A 19068-nucleotide genomic window follows, 5' to 3' on the forward strand; every position below is an offset into this window, starting at 1 on the left:
AGAGAATGAACCACATAATGAAAAAGCCCCTAATTTTAATTTTTTATATATAAATTATATATAAATTTTAATTTAGTTCTTTTTAAAATTTTATTTTAATCTTATTTTAATTTGTAAATATTTTTTATTCCTTCTAATATGTTATCTAACTCCACCCCTGATTAGCTCTTTAGCTGAATTGATTAATTATTAAAGAAATTTTACTAACAAATATTAAAAACAGTTGTTAAATATATTCCAAATCGAAAGTGTGTATTAACTATTAAGATTATTTACTTATAAATAGTGTAAAAAATTGGCATATAGGATGCATGTTAAAAGACAATAAGTGAATTAGTCTTTTAATATAAAAGATTTCATATTAATAATCTTAACAAGTACATTAACTAAATGCATAATATAAAGAAAATTAAATGACTAGACTTTGTTCCAATGCATTGGGTTCTTTATTAATTACACTTCAAGTATGTGCTCACTAATCACTATTTAATTATAGATTGCCAATTAAAACATAGCTTAATTATGTGGTGTTTCGTCACTTGTCAGAATCATTATGAGTTGTTAGGCTGAACAAAAAAAACGTAAAGGAAAAAAATGAAAATAATGGGGTGAGAGAGACTCAAACTCTCGACCTCAGGATCACTCTTAAGCTATGAGACCTACGCGCTAGCCAACTGCGCCACCACCCCATATATATATTTTTCTTGTGCTACGTATTATGTTTTTCACTTTTGACATTTTTTTTAAAAATAATTACAAAAAACCAACTTTGTGTTTATGTTTATAATTTAAGATTTATAATCTAAAATTTAAGATAAATAAAATAATATTAGAAAATTAGTTACCTTACCCTACTCTTTTTAGAAACTTAAAGAGTATTAAAATCTTGATCCATGTTATTGTAAAGAGAAAAAATGCTAAAAAGATGAAAATTTTTTAATAAATAATTAGATATTTATTTAGGACATATATTATTTTATTTATAATGATATTGGCGAAGAAATGGCTTTCTTTTTCTTTTATGTCGTGAGACATTCCAATTTCAACAGATTGATTATTGAAATACAAGTTGATTAATTATATTTTAAATAAAGACGTCATCGCCAAGTAGATGAAAATTACATAATTATTACAGTAAACTAAACATGTTCAATTGTGCATAAACAACAAGTGCTACAAGACAATTAAAATAATAATTAAAATTGGAGTACTTCTAAACATCTCAGGTTATGAAATCACTCATCTAAACTGATTTTGGGATTCACCAAAAATCGAATTCTTGACATTTTGAATCTAAAGCTCTAATATCATGTCATGATACCACTTATCCCAAAAGTTAAAAAAGTAACACTAATAATTATATCTCTAATACTCCCTAAGCCTTTATTGTACACATTATACAAATATTCCATTAGCTTTCTATACTTTCTCTTGAAATTGACTCCGTTTGTTTTTTTCCCTCTAGATTCCGTTTTTAGATAGCCCATGCAAATGGACAACGTAGAAGCTTAATGACCGCTATAAAACAAAAATAAGCTTTCAAAATCATATTGGATCCCAATCATAGCTTATATATATAACATATTAATAATAGAAGCTTATTAAAACTAACCTCATAATAATACTCCCCAGTCCCCACCCACATACACAAGAACCAAAATTTTGAGAAGTGTGTGATATCTTTAATTTTGATTTTGTCAAGCATCATGGGAGTGTTGTTGAGTGAAGAAAAAGGAGAAGATTACACTGAAGATGGCACAGTGGACCTCAAAGGTAGACCCGTTTTAAGGTCAAACACTGGGAAATGGAAAGCTTGCTCCTTCATAGTAGGTAAACATACACTGCTACATTATTTTTTTGAGAAATACTATTTGTACGCCAAAATCAGTTACTAAAATCAGTCACTAATGTATTTGTATATAAATACATGTGTGGTTTAATTTATTTTTATAATATATTTATATTCCAGCATGTATTTTATACTAATGGCTAACTTTAGTGACTAATTTTGGTGTAAACATAGTATAACTCTATTTTTTTTATCTAAATATATGAACGACATACATTTTAAATGTAATTATTAGAATTTAATTTTATTCGTACATTTAATGATGGTATAACAACACGATAATAAAAATAATTATTTTTTACATTGGCTATACATAAATAGTCGAATATAATTAGATATTTATGTAAAACATTTTAATTTATATTGTGAATGCATCAAAATTAAACTCGTTAAGTGTTATGTATTTATATTTGTAGGGTATGAAATGGTGGAGAGGATGGCATACTATGGGATAGCATCAAACTTAGTGGTGTACCTAACAAAGGAGCTGCATGAAGGGACCGTCAAATCTTCAAAAAATGTAACCAATTGGGTTGGAGTTGTATGGTTCATGCCAGCCATTGGTGCTTACATTGCCGATGCATACCTTGGTCGATATTCGACCTTTCTAATTTCATCTGCCATTTACCTCTTGGTAAATATATAATACTTTTATTGTTGCTGTTCCTATATATCTCTTCAACAAGTCTACAATAATAATAATAAATTAATAATATAACTTTTCTTCTGGGACTTATTAGGGAATGTGTTTGTTGACTCTAGCGGTTTCACTACCAGCACTAAAACCACCACCATGTCCACAAGACAAAGATTGCCAGAAAGCAACATCATTGCAAGTGGGCCTATTCTTCTTGGGCCTATACATCATTGCAGTGGGCACAGGTGGCACGAAGCCCAACATCTCCACAATGGGAGCGGACCAATTTGATAAGTTTGAGCCCAAAGAAAAGGACCAAAAGATCTCATTCTTCAATTGGTGGGTCACATTCATTTTAATTGGCACCATATTCTCAAACACTGTGTTGGTATATATACAAGACAATGTGGGCTGGGCCCTTGGGTATGGGATCCCAACAGGTGGGCTTTTGTTCTCGATTTTGGTATTTTTGTTTGGGACTCCATTTTATAGGCACAAGTCGCCATCTGGAAGCCCATTAACGAGGATGCTTCAAGTGATTGTTGCTGCTGTGAGAAAGTGGAAGCTTGAGGTCCCTGATGATCCAAAAGAACTATATGAGCTTACTGTTGAGGAGTATGCAATTAATGGAAGGAACAGAATTTATCATAGCCCTTCATTAAGGTAACAAATTAAACGGAATTTAATAATTTAGAGTACACAGACAAAGTAGCCCTATCATTAATTAAGGTTAAATTATTTCAACAAAGCATTTTACATCGGTAACCCTAATAAAAGAAGGCAAAGAAAATTTTTTTCGCTAAAATATATTTTTTGTTCACAAAATTTTGCAAAATTTTCAAAAATACTTTTAAGTTTTATTTTATTTTAATTTTGTCCTAAAATTTTTTTATTTGTATTAAAAATACTCTTGATAGCTAAATTTTTAAAAAATTTAAGACCAATCTAATAATAATGCATGAAAATTATATTTGATTTGCTCGTATTAACGAATTGTTTTTATGAAATTGTTGTTGAATCGATTTTAATTTTTTTGAAAAATTAACCGTCAGAAGTATATTTGATGCAAATCAAAAAATTTTGGGATAAAATTAAAACAAAATAAAACTTACAAATATTTTTAAAATTTTTGTTGAATTTCAGAGACAAAAAAATATACTCTACCCAATTTTTTTTTATCAAAAGGAATGAATTTGTTTAAAGAAATAGATAACTCACATGAGATGTAACCTAGCAAGGAATTGTGTTATATTAACTTATTGGGGTAAAATATACTTTAGGATAGTTTTGATATAAATACAAAATATTAACAACAAAATTAAATGAAATTAAATATTAGAAATAGGTAAAAATTCAGGTGAGTCGACTTTACGTAAAGTTGATATACGAGAACAGTTAAATAAAAATTTAGTCAAATTAATTAAATCATCTAACGATTTTCATGTATCAACTTCATGTGTAGTCACTACACCTGAGTCTCTACCTTAGAAATATTTTTTAAAAAATTACAAATATTAAAAATAAAAAATATATTTTATTCTAAACTTATTTTTTATAAATTAAAACTAAAATTGAAATGGTTGTTATAGTTTCCTTGACAAAGCTGCAATAAAAACGAAGCAAAGACAGCCATGGATGCTATGCACAGTGACACAAGTGGAAGAAACAAAGCAGATGATGAAAATGGTTCCAATAATGGTGACAACATGCATGCCAAGCACAGTGATAGCACAAGCAAACACACTGTTCATCAAACAAGGCACCACTTTGGACAGAAGCATAGGACCCAATTTCAAGATCCCACCAGCATGTCTCACTGCATTCATCAACATATTCATGCTTCTCAGTGTTGTTACCTATGATCGTATCCTTGTTCCTCTTGTTAGGCGCTACACCAAGAACCCCAGAGGGATCACCTTACTTCAGAGACTTGGAATTGGACTTGTGATTCACATTGTTATAATGACTACTGCATGTTTGGCTGAGAAGAAGAGACTCAGTGTTGCAAGACAACACAACCTCTTGGGCCAGCATGACATCCTTCCTCTCTCTATTTTCATCTTGCTTCCCCAGTTTGCATTGGCAGGTACTTATTATGGATGTCCACACTCCGGTTTGAACTGATGGCTTCTACGAAAAATCGGTGAAAATTCAAGTGCAGTCGATTTTATATGAAGTTGATATTTGAGAATCGTTAGATGATTTGACTGATTTGACTAAATTTTCATCTACCGGCTTTCAGATATCAACTTTACGTAAAATCAACTTCACGTGAGGTCGACTTCATCTGCGTTTTCACCCGAAAAATCTATATGATAAAAAATTATCATCGATAATGCTAGGAAGATAATAATTAAATTTTTTTATTTAATTGAATAAAGTATGTTTTTTGTCTTTAAATTTTGAGAAAAGTTTTAAAAATACCCCTAAATTTTATTTTGTTTTAATTTGGTCTCAAAAATTTTCGATTTGTATCAAATATAATATCCTCGACGGCTAACTTTTCAAAAAATTTAAGACCAATTTAATAACAATAATAATGCATGAAAACTATGCTTGATTTGTTTGTGGTGAGAGTTATTCTTATAAAATTGTTGTTGAATTGGTCTTAAACTTTTTTTAAAAATTAGCCGTCAGGGGTATATTTGATGCAAATCGAAAACTTTTGGGATAAAATTAAAACAAATTAAAACTTAAGGATACTTTTTAAAATTTTTGTCAAACTTCAAAGATAAAAAGTATACTTTACCCTATTTAATTTAATATTTATAATTTTATGCATATAATTTACATATTTATTATATATAAAATTATATAATTATTTTAATAATAATTAATAAATATTAAAAAAATAAAAATTAATTATTAATAAATACTAAATAAGATAATTTTATGTTAGTTAAGGTGATATTTAATTATTGTCTTTTAAATAATACTGTTTATCTTATTTTATTTTTGGATCAATTATTTCATTCTGATCCAATTTCTGGCCATTTAAATTAAATTTGGTTTAGTAAGCTTTTAAGAAAATAATAATTAGTAAGGTAAATAAAATGAATGAACAATAATAAATAACTCTTTTATATTTAAATGTATAGAATAATTTTATTTAAGTAAAATTATACATAAGTTGAAGCTTACTAGCAAATTAAAATGATCATGGATTAAAGCATAAATTTAAAGTTTTTTTTATATGAAATTATATAGTTTGAATTTGATCAATTTTAAAAATTATATTTAATAATTGATTAAATTTGATCGAATTTGAAATATAGATACTAAATTCACACTCTATATAATTAATTAGATCATGTTTAAAAATTTATTGATTTTATTATATTGATCGCTACTAATAATTATATACTATATTGTATACAAAAAATCAGCCACCATGTAAAATGTGTACAAAATACACATCATGTAAGATGTAACATTATTGTTAAATTTATTTCTAGCTAGAAACTTTATTATATTGGATTGATTTGGATTGAGTTCAACATCTTTGATGATGATGGCAGGAATTGCTGATACCTTTGTGGATGTTGCTAAGCTAGATTTGTTCTATGATCAAGCACCAGAAGGCATGAAAAGTTTAGGAACATCATATGTTTTCATAAGCTTGAGCATTGGAACGTTTTTCAGTAGTTTCCTTATATCAACAGTTGCTGATCTCACCAAGAGAAACAATGGTCAAAAGGGTTGGATTTTGGATAATCTGAATGTCTCTCATTTGGATTATTATTATGCATTCTTGGCCATTCTTAGTGCTATCAATTTCCTCTGCTTTTTGGTGGCTGCAAAGTTCTTTGTCTATAACAATGATGCAACACAAGCATCAATAATTGGCTTGGAGATGAAAAATAATAATGCTTCATCACATGACAAAATGGAACTAAATCAAAGTAATACCCCAAATCCTTAGGGAAAATAGTTTCTCTATCTTTTGTTACTACATATAAGCATTCTCAAAACGTAGATAATAATAATAAAGCTTCAAAGGATACTGTTCTTGTATGTTGATTAGAACATCAACCAAATTTACATGAGGGTTTTACTCATGTATGCTTGAAAAGAAATCTACTGATGCATTTCTAGCATATACAAAACTAAACATAACTAATAGTGCATTTTATGTATATATTTTACAATAACTTTCATTAATCTGACTCTGCATACTTTCAAATATTATTTAGAGTAATGACAATAATATAAAGTTATTTAATTTAATTTAATATTTATAATTTTATGTATGTAACATTTATAATTACATATTTATTATATTAAATAAAAAATAATATATTTGTTTAGATTTTTATTGCTAAGTTCCTTTTAGGGGTGAACGCGGATCGGATCAGATCGAATATGGCCAAAATTTTGATCCGATCCACACTAAAATAATCGGATCATATATTAAATATATTTGCAAAATACAAAAATATTTTTAAAGGCTTATTTTTATAAAAAAATATCAATAAATTCATTTGTTACGGCCCGGCCCAAGGTCCACACGGGTCGACCTGACCCAAGTTCTACCCGACCCGGATACCTGCACTCCAACCGACCCGGACACGCGTCCTGTACGACCCACACACGGCTGCAGGGCAGCGTCCTTGGAAATATGGGCCTGACCTCACGCGGGGCCCACTACTGACATGTATATAAGGGGAAGATTGACTCTTCCCCCGAGGTACGACACATCTTTTCAACCCTTTACTCTGCTCGCCTGCACATTACTGACTTGAGCGTCGGAGTGTCTTTGCAGGTGGCACCCCCCCATCATTTCTCCAAGACGAGTGCTCGTCATTTCTCCAAGACAAGTGCTCGGCTACTCGACTACCCGTAAAACAGTGCGACCCAAGTTAAGGCGTCCTCACCCTTGCACCTTCTGACCACCCGATCTGTTCGGAACCCGAGAAACGAACATTGGCGCCGTCTGTGGGGAACCTTTGCCTGAATGGAAGTCGCGCCAGGTCCCGGCGACCGAGCTCGAACAGCCGGAGCGGAGGGGGCAGCCTCCGTCGCCTCGCAAAGGGGAGGGCGGAGATCCCCCCAGCAACACACGAGAACCCGACCATTCGGGGGAACGGGCGGCGATAGTGCCATAATAATGCAGGAGCTACGCCACAGAGTCCAGAACCTAGAGCGACAGCTAGCCGACCGGGAGAGGGATGGACGGTCTACCGATCCAAGCTACACCCCGTCTCCCGGGAGCGAGGAGGAGAGCTCTCACCGAAGCCGCTCACGGCGTATATCTGCAGAGAGCACGCGAGAGGAGTCACCCATTCCGAGAAGACGGAATGACACAATCATCTACTCTCGCGGCAGACAATCCCGCCGAACGGCAAGAGGTCGTGAAGACGGAGAAGGGAGATCCGAGAGAACACGACAACCTGTGATAATGGGCGTCACGCCGTTCCACCGATCTATCCTCGAGGTCCGGTTGCCGAAACACTTCGACAAACCAACGGACATGAGATACGACGGAACTCAAGACCCTCTAGAACACCTCACGGCCTTTGAGGCCAGGATGAATCTGGAAGGAGTGGGGGACGAAGTGAGATGCCGCGCCTTCCCGGTAACATTAGCAGGGCCAGCGATCAGATGGTTTAACGGCCTCCCTCAAGGGTCCATATACAGTTTCTCAGACATCAGCCGCGCATTCCTGGCCCAATTTACAACGCGGATCGCGAAGGCCAAGCACCCTATCAACCTTCTAGGGGTAACCCAGAGACCGGGAGAGCCGACCAGGAGGTACTTAGATCGGTTCAACGATGAATGCTTGGAAATCGACGGCTTAACCGACTCAGTGGCCAGTCTCTGCCTGACAAACGGCCTCCTCAACGAGAACTTCCGAAAACACCTTACCACGAAGCCGGTTTGGACAATGCATGAAATCCAGACGGTGGCCAAGGAGTACATAAACGACGAGGAAGTCAGCCGAGTCGTGGCTGCCAATAAACGGCAGTCCGTCTACGGCCAGGCTCGGCAATCCGGAGGCGACGGTGAGAGAGCAAAAGAAAATGGCAGAGATGAGACATCAAACAAAGCACCTAGGCCGTTCCCTCGAGTCGGAAAATTTACCAACTACACTCCACTCACCCTCCCCATCGTGGAAGTTTATCAACAAATAGCGGAGAAGGGAATTCTTCCGAAGCCCCGTCCACTTAAGGACCGTACGGGTGGAAACAAGAACCTTTATTGCGATTACCATAAGGGGTATGGCCATCAAACACAGGACTGTTTCGACCTGAATGATGCACTGGAACAGGCGATAAGGGAAGGAAAGCTAGCGGCATTCTCCCATCTCATCAGGGAGCCGAGAAGGCGTTATCGCGATCAAGACGAGGAAGGCAAGACACGCTCAGCCAAGCGGCGACAGGAGCCCGAAGACAGAGACCATGGCCTCACTGTGATAAACGTGGTAACGGCAAAAAACGCTGCACCAAAATCCCGGTCGGCACACAAGAAAGACGCCAAGGTTCTGGCGATCTCATCCACGCCGGTGCAAAACTCCAAAAAACCTCCATCCATTTCTTTCGGCCCGGAAGACCAATGGTTCAGCGACGCCCCGGAAAACCCCCCCATGGTCATAACGGCCAGAGTGGGAACCGGCCTCGTCAAACGAATCCTTGTCGACACAGGAGCTGATTCAAACATCATGTTCCGCAACGTGTTCGACGCGCTAGGGCTAAAGGATGCCGACCTGACGACTCACCAGCACGGGGTTATCGGGTTAGGCGACCACTTCATCAAACCGGACGGAGTCATTTCCCTACCAATTTCGATGGGACAGATGCAAGGCCGGAGATCGGCGATGGCCGAGTTCGTAATTCTCCGAGACTCCACAGCCTACAACATCATCTTGGGAAGAAAAACAATCAATGATTTCGAAGCCATAGTCAACACCAAGCTGCTAGTTATGAAGTTCGTTACCGATGATGGATCCATAGGAACCATAAGAGGAGACCTCGAGACAGCGGTCGCTTGCGACAACGCCAGCCTTTCCCTTAGAAAGAAATCCAAGGAAGCATCCGGCGTGTTCCTAGCCGACCTTGATGCCAGAGTAGAGGACAAGCCGAGACCAGAACCAGAAGGGGACCTGGAGAAGTTTAAAATTGGTGACGAAGAGGAAAAGTTCACATTCGTTAACAAGAACCTCCCACCTGAGCTGAAGGAGCCTTTGGTTGAAATGATAAGGGCCAACAGGGACTTGTTCGCCTGGACACCAGCCGACATGCCGGGCATAGATCCAAAAATCATCTCACATCATCTAGCCGTCAAGCCGGAAGCACGCCCAGTGGCTCAACGGAGGAGAAAGATGTCGGCGGAAAGAGCAGAGGAGGTAGCCAAGCAAACGGCCGGCCTCCTAGAAGCAGGCTTCATAAGGGAAGTGGACTACTCGACGTGGCTCTCAAATGTGGTATTGGTGAAAAAACACAATGGCAAGTGGAGAATGTGCGTGGACTACTCTGACCTTAACAAAGCATGCCCCAAAGATTGCTTCCCCCTCCCCAACATAGATGCACTCGTCGACGCCGCGGCGGGATACCGGTATCTGAGTTTTATGGACGCATACTCCGGTTACAATCAGATACCGATGCACCGACTGGACGAAGACAAAACGGCGTTCATAACGCCAGGAGGAACTTTATGCTATAAGGTAATGCCATTCGGCTTGAAAAATGCGGGGGCGACGTATCAAAGGCTGATGAACAGGATATTCCACGACTTCATAGGGAAAACAGTTGAAGTTTACGTGGACGACATCCTGGCAAAAACAACACGACCTGACGACCTCTTAAACGACCTGGCAAGTGTATTTGCGTCCCTCCGTCAACACGGTATGAGGCTGAACCCCCTCAAGTGCGCCTTCGCCATGGAAGCCGGCAAGTTCCTGGGATTTATAATAACTCAGAGAGGGGTAGAAGCTAACCCGGAGAAGTGCCAGGCAATACTCCAGATGAAGAGCCCGGGCTGTATCAAGGACGTCCAGAGGTTGGCAGGACGGTTGACCTCACTTTCCCGGTTTCTTGGAGCCTCGGCGACAAAGGCCCTGCCATTTTTCAACCTCATGAAGAAAGGGATGGCGTTTGAGTGGACACCCGCATGCGAAGAAGCTTTTCAACACTTCAAGGAAATCCTAGCGGCACCTCCCGTTCTCGGGAAGCCAAGGGACGGGGAACCACTATACCTATACCTCGCTATAACAAGCGAAGCCCTGGCCGCAGTACTGGTACGGGAAGACGGAAAAACCCAACAGCCAGTCTACTTCATAAGCAGGGCCCTGCAAGGAGCAGAATTAAGGTATAGCAAGTTGGAAAAGCTAGCCTTAGCACTCCTGACTTCCTCGAGAAGGTTAAAACAGTACTTCCAAAGTCACCAAGTTGTCGTCAGAACGGACCAAGGGATCCGACAAGTTCTCCAGAAACCCGACCTGGCGGGAAGAATGATGACTTGGTCCATCGAACTCTCTCAATATGACATACGGTACGAACCCCGGCATGCCATCAAGGCGCAGGCCATGGTGGATTTTTTGGTTGAGGTAACAGGAGACCCAGGCGAAGACATGGGTACACGGTGGAAGCTCCACGTGGACGGAGCCTCCAACCAGACCTACGGAGGCGCCGGGATCATCCTGGAGAGCCCGATCGGGGTTGTATACGAACAGTCGGTTAGATTCGAGTTTCCCATCTCGAACAACCAAGCAGAATACGAAGCCCTCATAGGAGGCTTGTCCCTAGCGGCAGAGGTCGGAGCAAGAAAGCTGGAAGTATGCAGCGATTCCCAAGTCGTCACTTCCCAAGTAAACGGCAGCTACCAAGCCAAGGACCCCTTGTTACAGAAGTACTTGGAAAAGGTTAAAAGCTTGAGCCAGAAGTTCGAAGAGGTCACGGTCCAACACGTACCCAGAGAAAGGAACACACGGGCAGACCTTCTATCAAAATTGGCCAGCACAAAGCCAGGGGAGGGGAACCGGTCACTCATCCAAGGCATGACAAGAGAACCAGCAATTGCACTACACATAACAACCCTAAGTTCTTCATGGCTAGACCCCATCACCAACTTCCTAGAACACGGCCAAATCCCGGGTGACGAAAAGGATGCGGCGAAATTAAGGAGAGAAGCGGCCAAATACGCCGTCATCCAAGGACAGCTGTTCAGAAAAGGGCTTAGCCAACCCCTACTGAAGTGCCTACACCCCGACCAGACGGACTATGTCCTCAGGGAAGTCCATGAGGGTTGCTGTGGGCACCACATTGGCGGAAAAGCCCTAGCAAGGAAATTAATCCGAGCTGGGTACTACTGGCCGTCGATGATGGCAGATTCCAAAGAGTTTGTCAAAAAGTGCATAAAGTGCCAACAGAACGCCAACTTTGCCAAGGCACCGGCCTCCGAGTTAAGCTTGCTAACGACCTCCTGGCCATTCGCTCAGTGGGGAGTCGACCTCTTAGGGCCCTTCCCGGTAGGCCCTGGGCAGGTCAAATATCTCATAGTGGCAATTGATTACTATACCAAATGGATAGAAGCCGAACCACTGGCTAGCATATCCTCGGCCAATTGCAGAAAATTCATGTGGAGGCAGGTGATAACACGATTCGGAATACCAGAGGTCGTCATCTCGGACAACGGCACACAGTTCACTGACAAGAAGTTCACGGAATTTCTCAGCGGCCTGGGGGTAAGGCAAAGGTTCTCTTCGGTAGAACACCCTCAGACGAACGGACAAGTGGAGTCCGCCAACAAGGTTATCCTTTCAGGGCTAAAAAAGAGGTTGGATAATAAAAAGGGTGCTTGGGCCGATGAACTAGCAGCGGTTCTCTGGTCCTACCGAACGACCGAACAGTCATCTACTAAAGAAACTCCTTTCCGGCTGACGTACGGTGTGGACGCGGTAATACCCGTGGAGATCGGGGAACCAAGCCCGCGGTTGCTCCTAAAGGGAGTGGAGGAAACCGTAGAAAAGGACCTGATAGATGAAGCCAGGGAAATGGCCCATTTGACAGAAACGGCATTAAAACAAAGAGTGGCTCTGCGCTACAACACCAAAGTGTTCAAGAGGGAATTCGAGCCAAACGATCTCGTCCTGAGACGAAATGATATCGGTCTGCCGACCCCTGGAGAAGGCAAGCTAGCGGCCAACTGGGAAGGCCCATATAGAATCAAGAAAGCGATGGGAAAAGGAGCATTCAAGCTAGAAAGACTTGATGGCAAGGAAGTCCCGAGAACATGGAATGCGGACAACCTAAGAAGATTCTACTCCTAGGGGAAGGCCCGACAAACCGACCAGGCTAGCTAAGTGGTCAATTCGCAAATTTATCTTTTGAATTTCTCATAGCGACTTACCTGTCCTTTATACAATTACCGAATAAGATATACTTGTGCAAATTTTTTCTCCTATTTTTTCACTTAATTTTCCAGATAAACCACCACGACCAACGACGACGCACGTCCCCGGGACTGATCACCCCGGGAACCCGTCAACCACAACCGGAACCACTACGCAAAAGGCCATGGGCCATCGACATAAGTGACGAAAATAAACCAAAAACGGTTAAAAGAAACATACCACCAAACGAATAAAGAAAAGTTCACCATGACAGCACGAACAAACGATTAAAACGAACATTGTTCACAAAGCCAAAAACGGCTAAAAAACTAATAATGTTTACAAGACAAGACAAAAGCAGCTAGGAACAGAGGATTCATTTCTTCGGCACGTCGACAACCTTACCATCCTGGATAACTTTGCGGACACCAATTGCCGACGTGTCGAAGTCAAGGGCAACAATTTTGATTTGAGCTTTGAGGGCTTCCTCGGTAGCCAAGATCGCACCCTTGCCCTGTTTGACGACGTCCTTGTACTTTGCCTTCCAGGTCGACAACTCGGCCTCCACGGCCTGCTTCTCTTTCTCAACCTCTGCCACACGCTTTTGCGCCTCGCCAACCTGGCCCTCCAGAGCCATTTCACGCTCGAGCAACCGTTCAATCGTCGCGGCCAACTCTTTCAGCTTCTTCTCAGCAGCGGTTGCCTTTTGTTCAGCGGCGGTGGCTTTCTGCTCGGCAGTGGTGGCTTTCTTCTCGGCGGCATCTAACTTTTCCAAAGATTGAGTCAACTGCTCCCGGAGAGTTTCAACTTCACTTTTCAACTCATTATTGGCCTTCCCACTAGTTTCCAACCTCCTGCGGAGGGACTCCATCCCGGACAGCTCAAACTCAGCCTTCCGGGCTATCACAGCACCCCGCAGAAGAGTTCGGTACATCCACCTCGCCTGCCCGGCAAGGGAAGACTCGTGGAAGTACTCCTCAGTACCAGGAATCAGTTGGGTATCTATAAAGTTGCTCGCATCAAAATTCCTCTCCATGACGGTGAGGACCCCCTCGGGACTAGAAGATGCCTTCCTCTTCCTTTTAGGGGTGGGGACCACCTCCACGTCATCATCAACCTCGGGGGCAGACGTCGAACCCCCTTGACCTACCACTTCGCGAAGAGGAGAGGCATGAACCGCTTTCTCAACCTCGACCTGGGCAGCTTGGGTCGAGATCCCGGTTCCCCCGACCACGACCTCCTGCCCTGAAGCGGTTTTGTCGTCTGGAGGAATTGTAGACGTCTCAGCAGCAGATTGGTCATTATCCTCTTCGTCATCACCGCCGCCGAGGAAGGTTGGAAACAAGTCGGGAAGACCCGTCACCGACGCAGACATATCCACTGCAGGAAAACAAAGAAGGTCGGTTAATCGTCACACAATATCAACAAAAGGGAAAAAGATAAAGGGAAAAGTAAAAAGCTTCTCACAAATATAATTACGGCCGGACTCCCGGTCACCCATGAGGAGATGGGGATTTACTGGGTTTTTCCCAAAAACTGCCATTAGCACCTCGGCGATCTGCTTATCTACTGCCGACATGCTTCTATAAGTTACCTTAATAAAACTATTGGCCCCTGCCCCGAAGCTCCAATAAGTCGGGATGAGCCGTACCCCCTCCAAAGACAACCAAAAGGGGTGACGACCTTTGGCCGGGCGGACCTTAAAATACTTGTCCTTAAACCCATGGTAAGAATCTTCGAACAAACCGAAAATCTTCCGACCCTGGGCAGCCCGGAAGGACATGAACCCTTTTCTATGTTTCCCCTCCTTGGAAGGGTTTGTGAGGGTGAAGAAAAAGAGGAAAACATCCACGGACACCGGCAGTTCGAGATATTCACAGACCATCTCGAAACAGCGGATCGAAGCCCAACTGTTCGGATGCAACTGCGACGGTGACACGGAAATTCGGTTTAAAAGCGCCATTTGAAAGGCTGAGAACGGAATGCGAACTCCGACTTGAGTGAACATGGCTTTGTAGAACCAAATCCAGTCGGCGACCTGGCGGGGTTGGAAGTTGATTTCGTACAATCGCTCGTGAGGAGCCGGGACGAAAACGTCGTAATTGGCCTCCTCGTCGGTCCCGCCGCACAAATACCCGGCTTGTCGGAACTCGGTGAGCTCCTCCTCGCCCATTTGATTGGGTGAATCCCTTATATCAGAGACGACCCAAGCATATTGGTCGTACGCCGTAGGGTTAACGGATGCCCGGGAGACCGTGCGAGCCATACCTACATGGGGGGACCATCCAGTTAGTCTAAGAGATCGGTTGCTCAGGCCGAACACAAACACCACCCCCCACGACTTCCCGACTAAGGCCAATCAAGACTAAATGGCTAAAAGAACGAGAAAAAGCCTACCCTGGAATGGTACTTTCCCCCCTAACACATCTACTCGCAACTAAAAGGCTACGCGGTAACGTCAAAAAAACCAAATAACAAGCATACAGAAATAATGCATAAAAGGGAGATTGATTCGAGAGTTACCTAAATTGATGGAAAGGAGATGGAGTTGCAAGTCTGGGAAAATGCAGGATAGATGAACGAAGGTACCACAACAATGCTCTGAAATATTGTAACAGGGAAGAAGAAGAAGAGAAATGGGAAGTGTGAAAAAACACAGAAGCATAAAACCGACTGTTTAAAAACTGCTCCCCCAAAGCGCGAAAACACCTGAGGGCAGAATAGTATTTTCAAACGGGGTTTTTCCCACCCCATTATGAGCATTCAATGCTCGGCACGAGAAACGGAGCGACGAAACGGTTGCCTATGCAAACCAAGGGACACGCGCGTTGGGGGCGCATCCTCCCCACGAGCGGCCGACCAAACGACATGTGAAACTACACGCCATTGGTAGCTCCCACGACTACCATTGGCGCGTGGGGGCACTGTTACGGCCCGGCCCAAGGTCCACACGGGTCGACCTGACCCAAGTTCTACCCGACCCGGATACCTGCACTCCAACCGACCCTGACACGCGTCCTGTACGACCCACACACGGCTGCAGGGCAGCGTCCTTGGAAATATGGGCCTGACCTCACGCGGGGCCCACTACTGACATGTATATAAGGGGAAGATTGGCTCTTCCCCCGAGGTACGACACATCTTTTCAACCCTTTACTCTGCTCGCCTGCACATTACTGACTTGAGCGTCGGAGTGTCTTTGCAGGTGGCACCCCCCCCCGTCATTTCTCCAAGACAAGTGCTCGGCTACTCGACTATCCGTAAAACAGTGCGACCCAAGTTAAGGCGTCCTCACCCTTGCACCTTCTGACCACCCGATCTGTTCGGAACCCGAGAAACGAACATCATTTTTTCTATTTTTTAAATATGTTTACTATTAAAATAATATTAAACAAACTTTTTTTAAATAATAAATTAAAATAATACAACATATATGATAATTATTAGTTGAAATAAAATATAACAAGAATATTTACTCTTTTTTTGCGGATATACAGATACCTACACAAAATTCGCAATCAAATCCTATTAGTGTGTGGATCAGATCCGATCCGATTCGATAGCCTTGTGGATGAGGTCCATATCCACAATTTTTGTATCAGATTCGGATAAACACCACGGATATGCGGATCGAATCCAAACCATAAACCCTCCTAGTTCCTTTCGACTAACAACTGATCTATATATTTTGCCTTTTTTATATTCATTATATGCTTTTTTCTAGTGACGTTGAAATTTACTAAGAATCTGGGCCTGCATATGGATCAGGGTCAACTGCTGCAGTTACCATTATTGTTTCTGGAGGTTCGACACAGAAATCCGTCGACAAAGACACTATTCTCATACTGTCGACATAGAAATTCGTCGATCAAGACACGGAACCACCCTTTAGTATTCCTTCTCTAGAAGTTGGAGATTTGAGTTTTGATGACATCAACTTTGATCTGGAAAATATCTTGTCTGAAACTCGACAGGTTTACTCCTCTAAAGGAACTATGAGATTGCCTTCTGGTCCAGAATTGAGCATTGTTAACCCTAAAGCTGAGAAGTCAACTCAAGCAGCATCGACCAAAGAAAAAAGGTTATAGAAAAAGTTAGGGTTAAGTACGATTTTGGTCCCTAAAGTATAGGTCGAAAATTTTTTTCATCCCCAACCTTTCTTTGCACACAAAATCGTCCCTAAGGTTTAACTTAGTTTTAAAACCGTCCTTCGAACCAAAATATCCTTTTCCTTTTTCACCAAAATATCCAATTTCTATTCTTCTTTTTCTTTCTTCTCCATCACAACAGCATCTCTTCTTCCTTTTCTTCTTCTTCTTCATCACAACACCAAAATATTATTTTTTGGACTCAATTGCACATTCTGAATCTTCTAGGCCAACCCTTCAGTTCAGAGTTATTGTGGTCTAATATGTTTTCTTAAACTCTATCATTTCTGGGCCCAATGAGTATTACAAAATCCATGTGTGAATTTGTATTTTGTCCTTTAGTGAAAAAGATTTCATTTTTAATCAGTTTTATTTAACCTAGTATTTTTAAATAAAATCAAACTATGCTTTATGATATCAAGTCTTTTCAAGGTTTAGTCATAGGTGATGCAATTGCATGTTTTAAAAAACTTTTTTTCTTGCTGCAGTTACCAAACCTCTCTCTTTATAACTCCTTCCACTACCTCTTCGTTTCTTCCCCACTACCATTAGTAATTTTTGTGTTCGAAACTTTTATCCACACCAATGAGGAAGAAAATCGTGATTCAAAAGAGTCCAAGTGCCAAAATCCTCAAACTCCCTTAAAAACCTAGAACTTCTCCTCTCTCCAAAGATCAAACCTTCACATCATCACCATCTCCACCAACCTCTCCTCCTCACACCAATCTAATGACATGCACCAAAACCACTCCAAGGTATTCCTCCTCTTCCAAGCCAACAGCTCCACCCAGTGCTCCCTCTAGACCAGCCACTTCGAAAGGGAAGTGTCCTGCTGCTGAGGAGCCTGCGCCTGAACCATCGCGGCTTAAGCCAAGGTTAGACCCTCAATGTTCTCAAAGTGGTAACCCTCATCTCCCTCTCAAATCAGTTAAGGAGCCTTCCATTGACCCTTTTGAACACAAATTACAATTCATGACCTCTCACTCTAACTACAATCTTCACCGTTTTTTGATCTACCATGAACCATGATTTCTATGGTCTTGTATGCTATTCTCACTAAATCTGAAATTTCTTTTGCATACTTAATGGTAAGGCATATGTTTGATTACATAAGAAGTGAGAAAGATAAAGCTCTTCCTTATGACATGTTTTTAACCTGTATTTTTGAACATTTTGGTATTGACCTGTCAAATGAGACATATGAAAATAGACACTCATATCTAAAAGGAAGTGGTTCAGTGAAACAGTAAAAAAAGGGACCAACTCGAACTGAAAAGGTGATCCTTGATGATGATGATGATATTAACTATGAGCCAGAGGACTCTAATCCTCCATCTTCTTCGGGGACTTCAACTTCCACTGGACATAAATCGCTTCTATATGGTGTGGTGAAGGATGTGGTGCAGGAATTTGTCTCTCAATCCAACCATCTAATTACCTTAAGCAAAGAGCAGAGAAAACTGGCTGCTAAGCATAAAAACTACCTCAAAAAGTCCAGAGATAGGGTGGTAGTTCTCATGAAGTTCATTGAAAAACACCTTTGAGGATGATAATGTGGCCTCTGACCCTAAAGAACCTGCTGATTTTGAGGGGGATGGTTTTAATGCTTAAGGATGTCTCTTCCTTTGTTCTTTTCTGTTTTTTTTTTTTTTGTGCTTTACCTTGCTCGTGGTTATATAGTTATCTGGACTTTGCCTTAACACATTGTTGCAGGTTTGAAATCACTCCTATTTTCTCCCTTGATGACAAAAAGGGGAGTAGTAGTACATGATCTGTTTTATGATCTATCTTATGCTCTATTTTTTGTGATGATGACTGTTTTGTATGTTTTTACATACTTTATTCCTGGGAAGTAAAATTTTTTCACATACCCGGTTTAAGGTGTTACTTTGGTTTAGACAATGGTTTGAAATTCTTGATGTATGCTCTATCCCTTGATAATCATTTGTATGTTGTACCTAGTTGTATTCTCTTTGTAAATATGTGAACAGGAAACAAATGAACGGTACAAATTCAGGGAGAGCAACCTTTGAAAAAGAAAGGGGGAGTAAGTCAAAAGCAAGTGACATCATCTAAAGGGAAGTACTTTAACTTTATCTAATTCAAT

The 19068-nt window shown here is 41.0% G+C and overlaps 1 protein-coding gene across 1 annotated transcript; it reads left to right on the forward strand.

The window, feature by feature from the left end:
- The first annotated feature begins 1623 nt into the window (after positions 1 to 1623).
- Positions 1624 to 6489, forward strand: LOC107491728 (protein NRT1/ PTR FAMILY 5.2-like). Its single transcript, XM_016112643.3, has 5 exons — positions 1624 to 1830; positions 2266 to 2483; positions 2590 to 3149; positions 4076 to 4572; positions 6005 to 6489. Exons 1-5 carry the CDS (start codon positions 1707 to 1709, stop codon positions 6406 to 6408), a joined length of 1803 nt encoding a protein of 600 aa, XP_015968129.1. The 5' UTR covers positions 1624 to 1706; the 3' UTR covers positions 6409 to 6489.
- The last annotated feature ends 12579 nt before the right edge of the window (positions 6490 to 19068 follow it).

The sequence above is a fragment of the Arachis duranensis genome, chromosome 6 (assembly GCF_000817695.3).
Source record: "Arachis duranensis cultivar V14167 chromosome 6, aradu.V14167.gnm2.J7QH, whole genome shotgun sequence".
Lineage (NCBI taxonomy): Eukaryota > Viridiplantae > Streptophyta > Magnoliopsida > Fabales > Fabaceae > Arachis > Arachis duranensis.